The sequence below is a fragment of the Propithecus coquereli genome, unplaced genomic scaffold (assembly GCF_000956105.1).
Source record: "Propithecus coquereli isolate 6110/MARCELLA unplaced genomic scaffold, Pcoq_1.0 Scaffold821, whole genome shotgun sequence".
Classification (NCBI taxonomy): domain Eukaryota; kingdom Metazoa; phylum Chordata; class Mammalia; order Primates; family Indriidae; genus Propithecus; species Propithecus coquereli.
The window spans coordinates 254,790-270,687 of record NW_012154408.1 but is presented as its reverse complement, the minus strand read 5'-3'; the positions used below and the strand labels follow the sequence as shown (position 1 = coordinate 270,687).

At 50.6% G+C, this 15,898-nt stretch overlaps 1 protein-coding gene across 4 annotated transcripts in view; it reads left to right on the top strand.

Moving 5' to 3' along the window:
- Positions 1-15,898, top strand: part of GAK (cyclin G associated kinase) — a 68,694-nt gene that overhangs the window by 41,659 nt on the left and 11,137 nt on the right. For 3 of the 4 annotated variants that reach the window (XM_012663676.1, XM_012663679.1, XM_012663680.1), the window contains 7 exons: positions 281-398; positions 982-1,061; positions 10,893-11,086; positions 12,377-12,523; positions 13,245-13,661; positions 14,004-14,189; positions 15,403-15,525. In XM_012663676.1, coding sequence (XP_012519130.1) covers positions 281-398; positions 982-1,061; positions 10,893-11,086; positions 12,377-12,523; positions 13,245-13,661; positions 14,004-14,189; positions 15,403-15,525 — 1,265 coding nt within the window. The remainder of the gene's footprint in view (positions 1-280; positions 399-981; positions 1,062-10,892; positions 11,087-12,376; positions 12,524-13,244; positions 13,662-14,003; positions 14,190-15,402; positions 15,526-15,898) is intronic. The other variant, XM_012663677.1, reaches the window with a different exon arrangement.

Below are 15,898 nucleotides of genomic sequence, written 5' to 3'. Positions count from 1 at the left end.
ACCTCTTGTCCTCTGACTCCTCTGGAAAACTTGTGAAGAAGAGCTCACTCAAGACATGGACAGATGCTTGCTGAGGCAGATGCATTTGGAAACGCGGTGGCAGTGGCAGGTAGTTTGGTGCCGTGGTCATCCAGAGAACTTGTGGGTTTAAGTGCTTGATATTATAGTTGAGAAGATCTCAGAATTCTTGCTGTAGCTCACGGTTTTTTGAAGTTCACTCTTTCGTTAGAATGTTATACTTTCTATTAAGTGAACAATTTCTCATTATTCTGTCCTTTAGGGAATTTAAAATTGAGGATGGCAGAGCGGTCATTCCCCTGGGCACAACAGTGCAAGGAGATGTGCTCATTATAATTTATCATGCAAGGTCCACCCTGGGAGGAAGGCTGCAGGCCAAGGTAAGTGACTCTGGGCTTGCTCGATTCTCTGGGGAGGCTGCAGGGGCTACTTGGTGCCTGACTTGTGCCGCTCTGGCTCCCTGTCAATTGTCATGGTAGATCCTGGGTCGAGCTAGGTATTTCGTGAGCATGATTAGCTTTCATGCAATGACTGCCTTTGCGGTCCCTAGCACCCTCTGTGGAGCACAAGGCTTGGGATTTTAGCCTGAGAAGTCTGGACCTTCCCGCAAGATCATTACAGGACTGTAGTCTTCTTGGGGCCTTTGCTGGGCTTTGGCCTTGGGGATGCCCCACCACAGGCCCTCTACTCACACAGACAGCTTCTCAGGCCCCTCACCTCCCACTGACCCCACCCCCAACCCCCAGCATGTGGCACGAGGGCACTGGCTCTGAGTCCTGTGTGTCCCCAGTACGTGGAGCAGTGCACGAGAGCAGAGAGGTTCTCAGAGCTTGTTAAACGTGAACTATCTTCCTGTGACTTGACACCTGTCATTCTTAAGGGGGAAGATATTTTCTGTGACCTGAGGATTTGGTTTTTATCCTCCTCAGTATGCAGGATCTCACGTTTGCTTTCTCTTGACAGATGGCCTCCATGAAGATGTTCCAGATTCAGTTCCACACTGGGTTCGTGCCTCGGAATGCAACCACTGTGAAATTTGCAAAGTACGTTGGTGTCATGCTGGGCTATGGTCGGGAGGGGCAGATGCCAAAACTGTTACACAGAGGGTGAGATCAAGGCACAAGAGCATGGTGGCAGATAGTGTGAATGGGCCTTTGGCAACATTGGACTCAAGTCCTCAGCCTGTCCTAGAGCCGAGTGTATTCAGTTTCCAGGACTCCTCAGGATGGACTAAGGCTGCTTTCACTTCACACCTTGATGACTTTGGACTGACCCTGTGTGCGTTCCTTTTTGGAATTTAGCCACTTACAGCTGGATGTGCTATAACCAGGTGAATAGTGTCCACTACGTTTTAGCAAAAGTGTTTTGAGTCCCTGATGTCTACAAACTGCCCTACTAGGCGTGAAGTTGGAGATGGGTGAGATGCTTCCCTCCTATCTGGAGGCCACAGTCTGGTTTTGGAGACAGATGAGTGAGCACACCGAGGGTAACCTTCAGTCTTACACTGATGTCAGAGGCCCAGCAGCACACACCTGGCCCTCAGCAGGTGGCAGGTGTCACTTTACAGCTTACGTGGCAGAATTCAGGCTCTAGGCAGCTGGCCCCACTCAGCCAGGAAGCAGTGGAACAGGTTTTCACATTTTGGTGTTTTGATTCTGACTGGACGTCCTTCTCCTTAGTCACACACACACCTACCAGGCAAGACAGAATGAAATGCATGTTGTTTCAGGGGCAAGAGGGGAGCTATCCAGGGGGCTCCAGAGACAGCTGCGTGGCTGTCCAGGGCCTGTCGTTGTCCAGGCAAGGCACTCTTGCTTCCTATCCAGTAAACAAAGGGAAAGGAGACCAGCCCCTCGGGGCCCTTGAGGGCCTCTATACTCTCAGTCAGGGGAGGCGCTGGCCCGGCCTGCCCCTTGCAGGCTCAGGAAGAGCTCACACCTGCTGCCATCACGTTGGCAATGCCAGGAGACTGAGGGCTCCTCTTGTGTTTTTGTGTCTCTGATATTCTTTTTTACGATTTTTTTTAACATTTCTTCTGTGTTTACATTTTTTGTCTTTGTTATGTCTTATACTTTTCTTTTTTAACTCAAATGTTTACAACTTTAGCATTTCGTTTCTTTTTTCCTCCTTTGGAGGAAGATAACACCCAGAGCTTCTGTAGTTTTCCAGCCACAGTGTAGGTTTAAAATAATTTTTAAAGACCAAATGACTGAAGACCAGAGGAAAAAATGGGTGAAACATCTGCGGGTGATTCGATACTGGAGATGGTAGACGGGCTTTTGGTAACTGTGATTAGCATATTCAGGAAAATAGAGGCAAAGGTGGGGAATGTCGCCAGAGATCTAGAACGTATAAAAAGGAGACAGATGTGCCTTCTACAAGTGAAATGAAGAACTCAGTAGCTTTGTTTAACAACAGAATAGACACAGTAGGACAGAGAAATAGTGATTTGGAAGCAAACATCTTCAGATTGCATCACAAAAATGACAGAAGGTCCAGAAAGGACCAAAGCAGACGTTGGGGCACCATGAGGAGGTGCGGTATCTGCCGTCAGTTCTGGGAGGGGTGGAGCAGAAATAACACATGAAAATTTGCTAGCCCAGAACTTTCCTACGCTGATGAAAGACACCAAAGCCATCCAATCAAAAACTCTGCAAACACCAAACAGGAATTTTTTTTACGCAAAGAAGAAACCCCTACCTGAGAACATCACAGTTGAATTGCTGAAAATCAAAGACAACAATTTCGGGCACCTGGGGAGGGGAAGGAGTGGATGGGGGCTCGTGACCTTTGGGTGACGAGACTAAGGGGACTTTCCTCAAGAGGTGCAGCCGTGAGTTGGTTGAGTGCCATCTTCAAAGTACTGAAGGGAAGACATTGGAATTCTGTGTCCAGTGAAATTATCCTTGAGAGGCAAAAGCCAATTAGAGATGTTTTTAGGCAGATCAAGCATGAGAGAGTTTATTGTCAGCCAATTGGCTACATCTCAGGGAATAACGAAGGGCAAGCCTGAGACGTGAGGACAGGAAACACTGAGGAGTGCTGGAAAGTGTGAATTAAGTGAGCGTCAACTGCTGAAAACATCAGTGTAATGTATCATGGGTGCGAGGACCCATTTGGGAGTAAAATATGTGACAACAGCATCGCAGAAAACAAAGGCAGGAGAGGGGAGCAATGAGCAAATCTGCTGGGGTCCTCCCACCGATTCCATAGGGACGCTCATGAGTCTGGGGTGCGAGTTGTGATCCCCAGGGTGAACAAGAAAGGTCTGATAGAGGAGAAGAAAAATAGAGTAAAAAATTGTGATTAATTCAAAAGAAGAATGTAGAAACAGGGAAATAAAACCAGATGGGAGGGGTAGAAAACAAATGGTGAGCGAGACTTAAGCCCAGCTTTGTCCATCATGCAGGAACAGAAATGGAAGGAGGCCCTCCAGTTAACAGATGCAACTGCTGGGCTGGGTTGAAGCACAACGAGGCAAACCAAAAAACTCAAGTATATCCTGTTTGAAAGAGCCATATGTTAAAAAAAGTGTATATGAAGACCCAGAAAAGCCAAAATTGAGTAGTGGAAAATCACATACCACACGAACATTAACAGAGAGCTGATATTCCGATAGTGGCATCGGAGTAGACTGAGACAAGAAGGGCTGCTGGAAATAAGAGCGACATGTGAGGCGCCAGAACGGCCAGTCCAAGAGGAAGAGGTCCCTGCCCTAGGTCTGTGAGCACCTAGTAACATCTTCAAGATGAACAGCAGAAACGGCCAGAACTACTTTAATAGAAGGTGACACTGATAGATCCACACTGGTAGTAACTTCTCTCTCTGGTCAACAAAAGTATTATAAAAAAAGTCAGGTAGGATGCAGAAGATTTTTTTTTTTTTTACAATAAGTTTAACCAACTTGACCTCAGTTTTGCACACTTCAACAAACACCTGAAGAAACTGCCTCTGTTCAAGTGGAACATTTGCCAAAGTAGACAAGTACACGTTGGGTTGTAAATTAAGTCTCAGAAAGTGGGTTAAAGTAGAATCATTAATAGGAGAACACCCAGAGACAGCAGAAATGTAACCCGCATGCCAAAAAGGAAATCACAGTTGAAATAAGAAAATATTTTAAACTGAGTGATAATCACAATACCACTTGCCAAAGCTTGTGGGATGCATCTAAAGCAGTGTTTAGAGGACATTTATAACTTTAAATTATAAAGAAGAAAAATTGACAGTCAGTGACCTAAGTGCACATCTCAGGACATTAGAGAAAGAACAACAGATTAAACTCAAAGAAAGTAGGTGGAGAAAAATAATCAAAAGAGGGAGGAGAATTCAGTTAAATAGAAAGCAAGCATAGCATAAGAAAAATCAGTAAAGCCAAAAGATAATTTTTTTGATTCTCTGAAAAGATAAATTGATGAGTGCTTAACGAATCTGGTCAAGGAGAAGGAAGAAAGCTGCAAGTTCCCAGTATCAGAAGTGGAACAGGACTCTGCAGAACCCATGGACATTGAAAAGGTGCTCAGAAGATGCTGCTAGGGAGAATGTCGTGCCCATACTTTTGACATTTTGGGTGAAATGAACAAATCCTCTGATAACACAGTGTATCAAAATGGACATAGGACGAAATACTAAACTGGGATATCTGTTAAAGAAATGTACTCTGTAATTTAAAACAGTCCCACAAAGACAAACTCCATGTCCAGATTGCTGTGCAGAGCCCCGACACTTGAAGAGATTATACTAGGCAGACTCTCCCAGAGAATGCAGAGAGACAGCCCTTCTCGCTGCTGGGAAGCCAGCACTGCCTATTATTATAGCAAAGCCTGATAGGAATGTTGTAGGAGAGGAGAATTGTAGGCCAGTGTCTCAGGAATGTGATACAAAAGTTCTCAACAAAATATTAGCCAACAGAATCTAGTGTTATATAGACATAGCAAGGATGATATATCTTGTCTTGATCATTTCAGGAATGTGAGGTTGTTTTAACATTTGAAAATTAGTCTCTCTGATTCACCACAGTAACAGAATAAAGACAAAAACCCATATGATCTTTTCATTGATAAAGCATTTGATAAAATGAGTACCCTTTCTCATCAAAAGTCCAACAAGTAAGGAATGGAGGGAACGTTCTTAATTCCAGTAGAGAACCCACAACCCTAAAGGCCTCATCCAAGCTGATGGTGAACTGCTTGGGCTTTTCCCTCCTGAGTCTACAGACAGAATAAGGTTTCTGCTCCCACTGTGCACTATTTTATGGCTGGCCTAGCCAGGGGAGCAAGAAAAAGAAAGGACAGAAGAAATTGGAAGAAAAAAGTTTCAGCTGCTGCTTCTCACAGGTAGCAGAATTCTTACAGCAGGAATCCAAGAGCACCTGCACACTGTTAGAGTGAGTAAATAAATTTAGTAAAATTGCTGAATGTGGAGTTAAAATACAGCAAAATACAAACAAAAAATGAAATTTAAAAAACAGTGCCATTTATAGTAATTCAAAAAGCATCAAATTCCTAAGAATAAATCTAACAAAAGACATGTAACACTTATAGGCTGAAAACTACAAAAACTTGCTGAGAAAAAATTAAGCACTAAAATGTAAAAAGTGAGGGATTTACCGTGTTCATGGGTTGGAAGATGCAATATTTTTAGGATATCGGGAGGACACTAACCAATTCCATACAATAACCAATGAAGTTGATTAGTGTCCTCCTGAAATTCATGGCCCTGTAGGAAGATGAGGGAGACACACAGAGGAGGAGACACGGTGGAGAGGAGCAGAGGCTGGGGGGATACAGCCACGAACCAAGGGAGGCAGGAAGGGTCCTCCTCCAGAGCCTGTGGAGGAAGTGCCACCCTGTGACACCTGGATCTCATACTCCTGGGCTCTAGACTGTGAGAGAGTGAATTCTTGTGGTTTTGGGTGGTGTTACCTGACCAGGACACTGGTGAAGAAGTCAGTGATCTCTGGCTTCTGTGCCATCCCAGCAGGGGTGTGGATGTGGGAGCAATAGGCTGATGGGGAAGGATTCGCATGGCCAAGGCCGTCGAAAGGGCAGAGTTGAAGGAACGACCTACCAGGAGTCAAGAGGACCCCGAAGCCACAGTATTTAGCACCGTGTGCAGGGACAGGGGTCTTAGTGCACTAGGTGGCTTATAAACTACAGGAGTTTATTTCCCACAGTCCAGAGCCCGGGAAGTCAAACATGACACCAGCAGAAATGGTGCCTGCCGAGAGCTGGCTCTCTGGTTCATAGATGGCACCTTCTAGCTCACATGGTGGAAGAGGCAAGGGATCTTCCTTGGGCCTCTTTTATGAGGGCAGTAATCCCATTCATGAGGCCCTACCCTCCTGAGTGTGTGAGCTCTCGAAGGCACCACCTCCTGATTCCATCACCTAGTGAGGGGGAGCCTCAGCGTGTCAATTTGGGAGTATGTGAACATTCAGACCATCCCAGTCAACACACTGAGCTGGGGAGCAGTATAGAGACCAACACGCACACGTTCCGGGTTTACAGCAAAGGCACCGCTCAGTTCCGTGGGGAGAGGGAAAGAAGAAACCGGTTTGAAGAAAAAAAAAAAAAGCCTCTTTCGCACAACATGTACAAAACTTATTTTGACATGGGCCATATACCTAAACTTGAAAATATTCCATGCTACAGCTTCTAGAAGAAAATACAGAGTATCTTCATAACCTTTAGTTGGGCAAAAATTTCTTAAGCAGAAAAAGAGCTAATTCTAAAAGAAAAGCTTGGTAATTTTTGCTTAATTAAAATTAGTAGCATTTGTCATCAACAGACACCATTAAGAGGCTCACAAGGAGATGTTTGGAGTACACACATCTGGAATATCTGAAGGGTTACAGATCAAAGAAAGATAATCCATTAAAATGGGCAAACGACATGGCCACACTCTTCCCAATATGGGGATCCGAATGGTCACCAAGGACAGACAGACCACACATGACAGCGGTCCTATAAGATTACGATGGCACTGAAAGATTCCTATTGCCTAGTGACGTCTTGATGATCCAGACCCTGTGTAGGCCTAGACTAAGGTTTGTTGTATCTTCATTTTTTTTTTTTTTTTTTTTGAGACAGAGTCTCACTTTGTTGCCCGGGCTAGAGTGCCGTGGTGTCAGCCTAGCTCACGGCAACCTCAAACTCCTGGGCTCAGGCAATCCTTCTGCCTCAGCCTCCCGAGTAGCTGGGACTACAGGCCTGTGCCACCATGCCTGGCTAATTTTTTCTATATATAGTTTTAGTTGTCCAGCTAATTTCTTTCTATTTTTCTTTTTTTAGTCGAGATGGGGTCTCGCTCTTGCTCAGGCTGGTCTTGAACTCCTGAGCTCAAACGATCTGCCTGTCTCGGCCTCCCAGAATGCTAGGATTATAGGTGTTAGCCACTGTGCCTGCTGGGCCTATCTTCATTTTTAACAAAAAAGTTTAAGAAGTAAAAATAATAAAAAATTTTTAAAATAGGAAAAAGCTTATAGAGTAAGTATATAAGGGAAAATATCTAAGTGTTATTACAAGAGTCAAAAAGTTAAAAAAAAATAGAAGTTTATAAAGTAAAATGATAGCATTCATTTATTATTGAAAGAAATTTTGTGAAATACATTTAGTGTAGCCTAAGCGTACGGCGTGTATAAAGCCCGTGGTGGTGCACGGTACGTCCTAGATCTTCATGCTCACTCCCCACTCACCCTGACTCACCCAGAGCAACTTCCAGCACTGAAAGCCCCATTCTCGGTAAGTGCCCTATACAGGCGTACCATTTTTTATCTTGTTTTTCTGTTGCTTTTCAATGCTTAGATATGTTAGGCACATAAATACTTACCATTGTGTTACCGTTGCCTGCAGCATTCAGTACAGTACCCTGCTGTTCAGGTTTGTAGCCTGGAAGCAACAGGCCACACCACACAGCCTAGGTGTGTAGGAGGCGATGCCATCTGGGTTTGTGTAAGTGTACTCTGTGATGTTTGCATGACGGAATTGCCTGACAGTGCATCTCTCAGACCATATCCCCATCATTAAGCTAAGCGTGACTATATGCAGAAAGCCTTCTCACCGTCATTAGTCATCAGGGAAATGCAAGTTAGAGCCACCGTGTACTCTGACTAGAACGGCTGACGCTACCCAATGTTGGCAAGGACGCGGGAGTGTAAAATGGTACAACCTCTGTGGAAAATCTACTTGAGCTTTGTACTCCTGACTATGTCCTCAAGAGAAATGAGAGCTTGGAACCAATAACACAACTCATCCAAGAATGTTCTTAGAGCCCAAGGCAGGGCTCCCTTTGGGGCTTGACCTGGGGACACACAGGGATCCTTCAAGGATGAAGAGGCGGTGAGCATCTGAGACTGGGTGGCGTAGGAAGAGCAGAAACTTAATTCCCACTGTTGCGGAGGCTGGGAAGGCCAAGATGGAAAGTCCAGCATTTGGTCTGGTGAGGGCCTGTTGCTGCATCCTCATGTGGCGAGAGAGTGAACCAGCCCACTCCCAGAGGCCCTCTTTATAGCAGCAGCAATCCATCCACACTGGGGATTGTGTTTCCAGCATGTGAATTTTGGGGGACACATTACAACCCTAGCAGTGTGTTCTGAATTATACTGGTTACGCATAAATATAACTTGATTGAGTTGTGCTCTTAGGGTTGTGCATTTTGTGCATGTTATACCTCTAAAAATGAATGAATGAATCAAATGAGGAGAAGGCTTTTGAGTTGACTGATGGATGCAGGGAGTGTGTGAATATGCCGTGGGTGGGATAGCTTTGCAGAGACGTGGCTGACACAGGCAATGTGAAAGGAGAATTTGGAGCATTGGTGACCAGACACTGAGGAGCCCAAGAAGGATGCACAGAGGCGCTGAGGCATCCTGGGGCTGAGTGAGGGTGCCAGACAGGTCTCAGTGCACAGGGTTGCAGTCGTGACACAGGTCAGCACTTTCATTTACCAGCCAAGCATGACAGAAGCCGCCTGTTGGAGCCTGACCACACAGATGCCTGAGCGGTGGGGCTTGCGGCTATGTCCTACAGCCCAGGGCCTACAGGAGCTGCCAGCCCTGCTCATAGGCCCTCATTGTTCCCTCACCACCCTGCTGGGTGAGCTGCGGGCCCAGGGCCAGTCCTGGGGGGCCAGCTGGGGTGGGGAGGCTGGGCCAGGGCCCTGGAGCTGAGCCTACCTCGCTCCCTCTGTCCTCGTTGATGGCGGGGTCCACTCCATTCCTCACTGTGATTGCCATCTCCTGGCTGTCAGAATCTTCCCCAGTGCCTGGTGACGCCTTTACGGATATCACCATCTCCGAGGCTCCAGGTAGCAGTTGCATCTGGCTGAGTGCAGTCACCTGTAGTCTCCTGACTGGGCAACTCATGCAGAAAGAGAGACTCAGGTGTGGAAGGAGGTTTGTGGTGGCCTTCGGGCTTGTGCCGCTGCCATCTCTGCCCAGAGTGCCTGGGAAGGGTGTGCAGGGGGCGGCCGCTCTGCATGAGGTGGCGCACCTGCCCATAGCCCTGGTGGGAAGTGGGGTGCCCACCCCTTGGGGCAGACACCGATGGCTGCTTTTGTTGTCTCTCTCCCTTGGCACAGAGGTGATTATGTTTTGGGGGAAGCAGGAAGGAGTCAGCCAGGGGTCTTTATACGTCAGAGTCATGTGTGTTCCCTGGTTTTATTTCGTGAAGTCCAGAGCAGTAGCAGTTAAGGTCAGCTGGAGCTCTGCCTCTGTCCCCTCTGCTCTCGCTCTGCATAGAGCTGGTCCTCTACTTTGGAGCATTGTTGCTACCACCCCTGGGCACGTAGGGTCTCCCAGGAACCAGCTGCTGCTCTCTTGTTCCTTTTTTTATTTTTTTACTCACATACAGCTTAAGTGTAACACGTTAGGTGGTGTCAAATAGGGCAGACGTTGGGGAACATCTAAAGAGCCAGAGTTTATCAGTGTAGCCTGTAAATGTTATCAGAAACAACCTAAGAAAATATATGAGATGCTCTGGAATTCCTTAGAGAGATGCCAGCACATGAAATTAGAACAGTTCAGTGAAATGGCAGCTGAAGTCACCACCTTCAGGTTGTCCTGATTACGCATCTCCCTCCTGTGCTGCGGGACAGCTGCCCTGAGTGTCATCTGGAGACCCCAAAAATGTTCTCCCACTCGAACCCCCAGCTCTCCCTGTGGCCTGAGCAGGGTCAGGCTCAAGCCAGCGCTGCCTCCCTGGCCCTCGCAGTGAACCGTGGCTTCCTTTCCCCTGCAATCTTGTTTTCAGTCCCTGGAATCCACATACCAGAGGTCTTGATTTTATGGGTAGCTGTTAATAGTTGGGGGTTTTTACCAGAGTGAACATCACCATTTTTATGGAAAATGCATTTAGGTACCAAAGTACCTGATTTGAACCAACTGAGCGGCCACAGCACATATATAGTTGGGGATGAGGCCTGGCCCCGAGGGCCTGCCATGTGGAGCTTGCCCACCTGGGTGCCAGAGTCACCTTGCCAGTGGGAGCCATCCCCTCTGCTCCTGTGTATTTGCTGCAGTGTCGGGGCCCAGCCCAGCACTTTCCTGACTTGGACACAGTCAGGGGAATCCCCACCCTGATGTCAGAGCGGCCAGTAAAATGATCCTCTGCTGGTCCATGACCCACGCGTGCCCCCAACCCTTCCTGTTGGGAGTCGTGCGTTCCTGCCCTCCAAGCTACTCGGCGAGTTCTCTGGGCCGTGGCTTACACGGCTGTGGATTTGGTGGGGGCAGAGATGGCTATCTGTCCCGGTGCTGCCTTGAGGCCCAGTCTGCCAGCTGCACAGTCTTGTTTCTGTGCACGTTTCTTTAGCAAATGTTTAAGTGACCTGCAGACTACTCTGTCTTCCTAACTGTTGCCTATTTGGTAACACTGCAGGTACGACCTGGATGCTTGTGACATTCAAGAGAAATACCCGGACTTGTTCCAAGTAAACTTGGAAGTAGAGGTGGAACCCAGGGACAGGCCGAGCCAGGAGGCCCCGCCATGGGAGAACGCAAATATGAGGGGGCTGAACCCCAAAATCCTGTTTTCCAGCCGAGAGGAGCAACAAGACATTCTGTCTAAATTTGGTAAGGTCCCACAGGTAAAATGATGGAATTCCTATTCTTCATATGCACTTGCAGGTGGCCTGGCTCTGTTCAGGGCGTGGGGCAGAGCCCACCGCTTCCTGTCTGCAGCACCTGTGCGCAGGCTGCGCTCAGGCTCCAAGCTGCTCACAATTGCCAGAGGTTTCGGAAACCCCTGTCTTTGGATGTGCAGTAAAGCCACCAGCTACAGCATCAGAGAAGGGAGGAACCGAGGGCTGCGATCTCAGGGCACTGGAGGCTTCCTCCAGCCTTACCGCACACTTGGGGTGCCCCTGCTGGGCCACCCTCAGGCACTGGGTCCTCTTGTCTTAGGTGGGGGCAGAAATAGAAACCCGGTTTGCTGGAGCATGGCGGCAGTTTGCTCTGCGAGCCTGTTCCAGCCCTGAGTCTGCTTTGTGAGGTCACGTGGGCCAGGTCTGCACCCACTGGCAAGGGCTGCCTCAGGTCAGGTGTGTGTCAGGCACTGGCTCTCAGGTCTTGTGTTGGGGATACACATTTGTTCTAGGTGAGAGATTTCTCTCAGGACCTGCTGAACCCACGCTCAAGCAGGAGCAAAGTTCTCATTCCTGCTTGTGGCTCCATGCAGCGTGGTTGTATCTTCTCCTTATTTCAGAGCAGTACCAAAAAACTAGTACAAATAGTACATTGGCAGGTAGGACTTGTAATGTCATCTGCTGGGCACGTCACATTTTTCTTCATGTTCTTGGTTTGCATTTTTTATGTTTTCTTATCTGAGGACAATTAAGTATTCCTGAAGGGGGGGTCATTTGTGTGTACAGGTGTGTGCAGATGTGTGTTGTGTACACGTAAATGTGTGGATGTGTGTGGTGTGTGTAATGCGTGACATGAACATGTTGGTGTGTGTGCATGTGTATGTGTCACGTTATGTGCTTGTGTATGGTGACTGCACACATATGCATGGTGTTGAGAGTGTGGTGTGTGCATGCTTGCGTAGTATGTGTAAATTCGTGTCTGCATGCCTGTGTGGTGTGTGGCGTGTGTGTGCGCATCTGTGTGGGCATGTGTGCCTGTGTCCTGTGCACCTGTGTGCACACATGTGGCCCAGAGCAGCATCGGAGTGGACAGCAGGGACTTGTTCACGAGGGGAGCCTCGAGGTCCTCCTGTCCTTGGTGTAGGTTCCTGGCACTTGGTGTTGGGGCTGCTGTGTCCCCAGGCCTGGCCACCTGCTGGCGCCTGCTTTCCCTGCTATACTTGTTGGCTCCAGGCCTCACCCACCCCAGCCTGCTGGCTGATTTGTCTTCTCCTGGCAGGGAAGCCAGAGCTCCCCCGGCAGCCTGGTTCCACGGCTCAGTATGATGCTGAGGAGGGATCCCCAGAAGCTGAGCCCACCGAGTCAGACTCACCACCGAGCAGCAGCACAGACACCAGCCATTTCCTCCACACGCTGGATTGGCAGGGTAGGAGCACAGGCATAGGTGGGAGATAGGCCCCAGGCTGAGCTGGGGCTGCAGACCCTACACACTAGCCTGGTTGTTGATGGCTCTCACAAGACTTTGGTGGTTTTGAATTATTAAGAGCAGACTCACAGCCCAGGGTGCTGGCCAAGGCCCTCCCCAGTGGTCTCAGGGTATAGGCCTGGGCAGGCTGGTCACACAGGCTCCTGAGTCCCCACAGGGAACTCCTTGCCCCTCACTGCCCACACCCTGGGGTCCCAGGACCCTCCCTGGTCCCTAGCCCAGTTGCTCCAGCCAAACACCTGGCGGGTCACCCTGACCTCTCACCCCTAAGGCATGCCCCAGCCATCTTCTGCCACAGCACCCTTGGCCAGCCTTCCTACCATGCCTGTTCCCAGCGCTCCCTAGGCTGGGCATTCTTTCCCCGGGTGTGCTGTCCCACATGGGGCTGCAGTGTGTACCCCACAAGACTGAGCTCTTGATTGTCGAGAGAGCAACAGGCAGACCCTGCTTGAGGGGAAAGCTCCTGAGGGCCCAGAAGAGCCTCAGAAAACCTCAAGGAGTGTCAGTCGCCTTTGCTGGGTGCCCTGGGCAGGGGAGGCGCTGAGGCGGTTTGCAGGTGTGGGCCTGACCAGGGTGTGGGGGCCCTGCTGACCATGCCCCTGTCACATCTAGCCCCGTCAACGTGCGGATCCATCAGCCTGCCCTTTTGTTTTCTTTTCAGAGGAGAAGGAGTCTGAGACTGGTATAGGAAACACCTCTCCCAAGGAGAGTCAGTCTGTCCTGATGGATGACAGAGATGAGGGTGCAGTGTCAGAAGAGGAGGAGTCACCGTGCTCAAGTGAGAGCAGGGTGCCCAGGGTCGAGGGCGATGAGCCGGGCCAGCCGGACTTGATCTTTGATGTGGGGACAGCGGCCTCACCACCAGAGCCTGAGCTTCCAGAACCCGAGCTGCAGGAAGACAGCGTTGACCTCCTGGGGCTGCACTCTGAGGCGGGCCAGGAGCCAGCTCCCCACATGCAGGCCTGCAGGGCCCCCTCCAGCAACACTGACCTCCTCAGCCGCCTTCTCGGGCCCCCTGAGGCTGTTCCAGAAGGGTCCCCGGATGACCTGCTCCTGGCCAGCCCGGCCCCTGCCCCTGGTACACATTTCTGTTCTGATGCGGATCAGCATCGCAGTAAATGAGTGAGGAGGAATGGGAGCCATGACTGTCACTTTAGAGGTGCCCAGAGGAGGGGAAGGGCCTCCCCCTGCCTGAGCTCATGGGTGGGAACTGCCTGCTCTGCCCCTCATGGGCAGGGCCATCTCCTGGGAACTTTATCCAGGGCCCTGGGGTGCCAGGCTGTGAAAGAGAGGAGGCCCCAGGCTGACCACCATACTATGTCCCCAGTGCAGCGCCGTGGCCTCCTTGGGCTGCTCTGACCCCAGGAGGATGGGCTGATGCTTTGGTGAAGGTCTCACCTGTCCCTGCCTATCCCTGCAGCCGACCCATTTGACCCCTTGCTGCTGCCTTCCGATTCCGACACCCAGCCCTGCTCCAAACCTGATCTCTTTGGCGAGTTTCTCAATGGCGAGTTCCTCAATTTGGACTCTGCAGCCACCCCGCCTGTCTTCCCATCCACCCACAGCGCTCCACCCCCATCCTGCAGTGCCGACTTCCTGCACCTGGGTATGTGGCTTGCACAGCTTGGTGGGACATGGGAGTTTGTGCTTCATGCAGCCTCCTGCCTTGGGACACGGCTTGAGGTCGGACCTGCATCTTGGGCAGTGGGTGGGGCTGGACCAGCTACCCACGAGGTAAGGACAGACACCACCTCCTGCTCTTGTGTCTCACCCAAACTGTCCCCAAACCTGCAACATGTTCTGGGTCCCAAAGGTACCCCCTCCCACGGTGAGGCCTTCTCTGGGCTCCAGGATGTGGCCATGCACAGGGACTATGGCCATGCACGGGGATGGCCACCTGTGCCCAGAGCTTGTGTAAGGCCCAGGGGTCGGAGGGCAGAGAGACAGAGTGGTCCAGGAAGCCAGTGCTGGTGAGAGCATGGCAGAAGGACACTGAATGAGCATGTGTCCCTGGGGAGAAGGCCATGCCTTGAGAGAGGCAGGAGTGGCTTCTACAGACAGAGGCCAGCAAGAGACGGGAGGAGACAAGGCTGCCCCTCTGGCATGGTCCTGGGGAAGGAGCTCAGGCTCTTTCCCCTAAGCAGGCAGCAGTATCGTCCCTGGTACACTCTGGGGTGATGACTGTGACCGCTGTGGGGTGGCTTGTGAGTGGGCAGCATGGAGCACATCCAGGCAGTACTGGGGTGGGCAACTCCAGAGGTGGGGCAGTGTGGCCAATGCCAGAGCAGACAGGATTTGCTGGGGCTCGGGGGCTGGTACCAAGCATCGTCACAGCTGCTCGGTCCCCGTGCAAGGCTATTCAGCTGGTCAGTGTCTGTGCCACCGTGAGCTCTGGAGAGCTTTAGGGGAGGCAGGTTCTGGGGGCACCAGGGAGCGCTGCTGAAGGGGGCGGGGCTTTTAGGGCCTTTCAGATAGGGCCATGCTGATGCTCCTCATCCTGGCTGTGAGCTTCCCCTTACATCCAGCTGGTCAGTTCAGTGATCACATGGTGCATCCTAAGGGTTCATCAGGAGGAAGGAGGCAAGTCAGTGACAGCTGAGCCCAGCTCCAGCTCTGTGGCCACTGGCCCTGCCTGGAGTGCATGGGGAGTCCGCCACTAGGGCCCTGAGCACAGCAGGGGCAGCCGTGTCTCGTGCCTCAAGGCTGTATGCCCAACAGGGTTTGCGTACTGCTCACATGGGAGGGAAGAAGGGGGCCCCACACCTGGAGGGACCAGCAGACACACCAAATGGTACTCTCTTCTGGCACCTTCTTTCCAGGGGATCTGCCAGTGGAGCCTGGCAAGATGACAGCCTCATCCAGCCACCCGGATCTGCTGGGAGGATGGGGTACCTGGGCTGAGGCTGCCGCACCCGGGCCAGCCCCTGCACCAGCCACTGAAGGTAGGACCTCAAGACCCCCACTGAGGGCTGGGTTCCCGCACCTGCTGTGACCTTGGTGCCTTTTCCCATTTTATGTGGAAGGTAACTGTACGGATCCCCTCCGCCCAGAAGCACAAGGGAGGGCTGGGACCTGCTCGGCACAAGGCTGGTTTCTGTGATGGTTCTTCACGCGTTCTTGATGGGAGTGCGGAGATGTGTGTGTCGGCAGTGCCCCATTTTCCACAAGGGTCTTCTCTTCTGCAGGGTATACATGTTCTGTAATATGACCTCACTCTTTGTGTACTATTTACGGCCTGGTTCTTTGACCCATAAGGCGCTGTAGCATTTCTGTGCCCCATGCCTGTTGCACCTCTGAGGGAGCCTATGACAGAGG